The sequence below is a fragment of the Antrostomus carolinensis genome, unplaced genomic scaffold, assembly GCF_000700745.2.
Source record: "Antrostomus carolinensis isolate BGI_N321 unplaced genomic scaffold, ASM70074v2 scaffold42903, whole genome shotgun sequence".
Lineage (NCBI taxonomy): Eukaryota > Metazoa > Chordata > Aves > Caprimulgiformes > Caprimulgidae > Antrostomus > Antrostomus carolinensis.
This window is the reverse complement of record NW_010305251.1, coordinates 1-1,275: the sequence shown is the minus strand read 5'-3', so window position 1 is coordinate 1,275 and position 1,275 is coordinate 1. Positions and strand designations below refer to the sequence as shown.

Below are 1,275 nucleotides of genomic sequence, written 5' to 3'. Positions count from 1 at the left end.
GGGTGCAGCTCTCCGGGGGACAGCGGGGATTCGGGGGGACCTCGGCCAGGGGCACAGAGGAGGGAGGTACAAGGGAAGGGTTGAGGAGTTTGGGAATCTGGTCTGGGTCAGGTCTGGATGTTGCGCTTGGTTTTGGGCCAGATCTGGACACTGGGCTCAGTTTTGGGTCAGATCTGGATGTTGGGTTTGGTTTTGGGTCAGATCTGGACATTGGGCTCGTTTTTGGGTCAGATCTGGACGTTGGGCTCGGTTTTGGGTCAGATCTGGACACTGGGCTCGGTTTTGGGTCAGGTCTGGACATTGGGCTCGGTTTTGGGTCAGATCTGGACATTGGGCTCGGTTTTGGGTCAGATCTGGACATTGAGATCTGGACATTGGGCTCGGTTTTGGGTCAGGTCTGGACATTGGGCTGGGCTTTGTGCTGGATTTGGGATGTGGGGACCTGCTCCATGCTGGATGTCAGGCACTAGGATCTGCCTTGGGCCAGGACTGGACATGAGGATCTGCTTTGGGATGGATTTAAGATGTGAGAACCTGCTCCATGTTGGATCTCAGATGTTGGGCTCTGATTTGCATCAGGTCTGGATGTTGGGATCTGTTTAATGTCAGATTTAAGACACCGGGATCTGCTCCACATCAAACTGGGATCTGCTTCATGTTGGATTTAGGGCTCTGTGTCCTGGTGTATGTCACACCCACACGGGGACAAGGGCCATCCTCTGGGTCAAGCAGCCCTGAACGCGACAGGGCAGCGCCCAGGGGCTCGGTGACAGTCTGTGTCTGTCCATCACAACTCAGCGTGGTACCGCTCTGCTTTGAAGACCTCACTGGGCTGCATGAAGATGCCCTCCATCACCTTCCAGTAGTTATTCTGGCTGGAGGTGGCCATGCCATGCACCTCCTTCTGCCCGTGGATGGGCCGCCCGTACTGCTCCCCCGTCACCGAGAGGAAGACGTCGGTGGAAGTGTGCTGGAAGCGCACCTCGCTGTCCCGCGCCCAGTAAGTCCCACTGCACACCACCGTCCAGTCGTCCAGGTAGTCACCTTCACCGGCCTCCCCAAACGCGCTCACCTCCTGCGGGTGACAAAGAGCTCGTCTGGGTGGGATGATGAGAGGGGGGCTCAGGGGTGTTGAGTTGGGCCCAGAGGGGAGGCAGAGGAAAGGGGTGAGCCTGGGGGAGAAGGTGGGGGTCCTGGTTGGGACTGGAGCTCTGTTGGGACTTGGAGAGTCTGGTTGGGACTGGGGAACAAGATAGGGCTGGCGGGGACATGGGG

The 1,275-nt window shown here is 58.1% G+C and overlaps 1 protein-coding gene across 1 annotated transcript; it reads right to left on the bottom strand.

Annotated features, from left to right (window-relative positions):
- Positions 1-784: 784 nt before the first annotated feature.
- Positions 785-1,097, bottom strand: LOC104519013 (stromal cell-derived factor 2; the record flags this gene model as incomplete). Its single annotated transcript, XM_010164732.1, has 1 exon — positions 785-1,097. A coding segment is annotated over one exon (310 nt), but the record flags the coding sequence as incomplete, so codon positions are not given.
- Between the last annotated feature and the right edge of the window lie 178 nt (positions 1,098-1,275).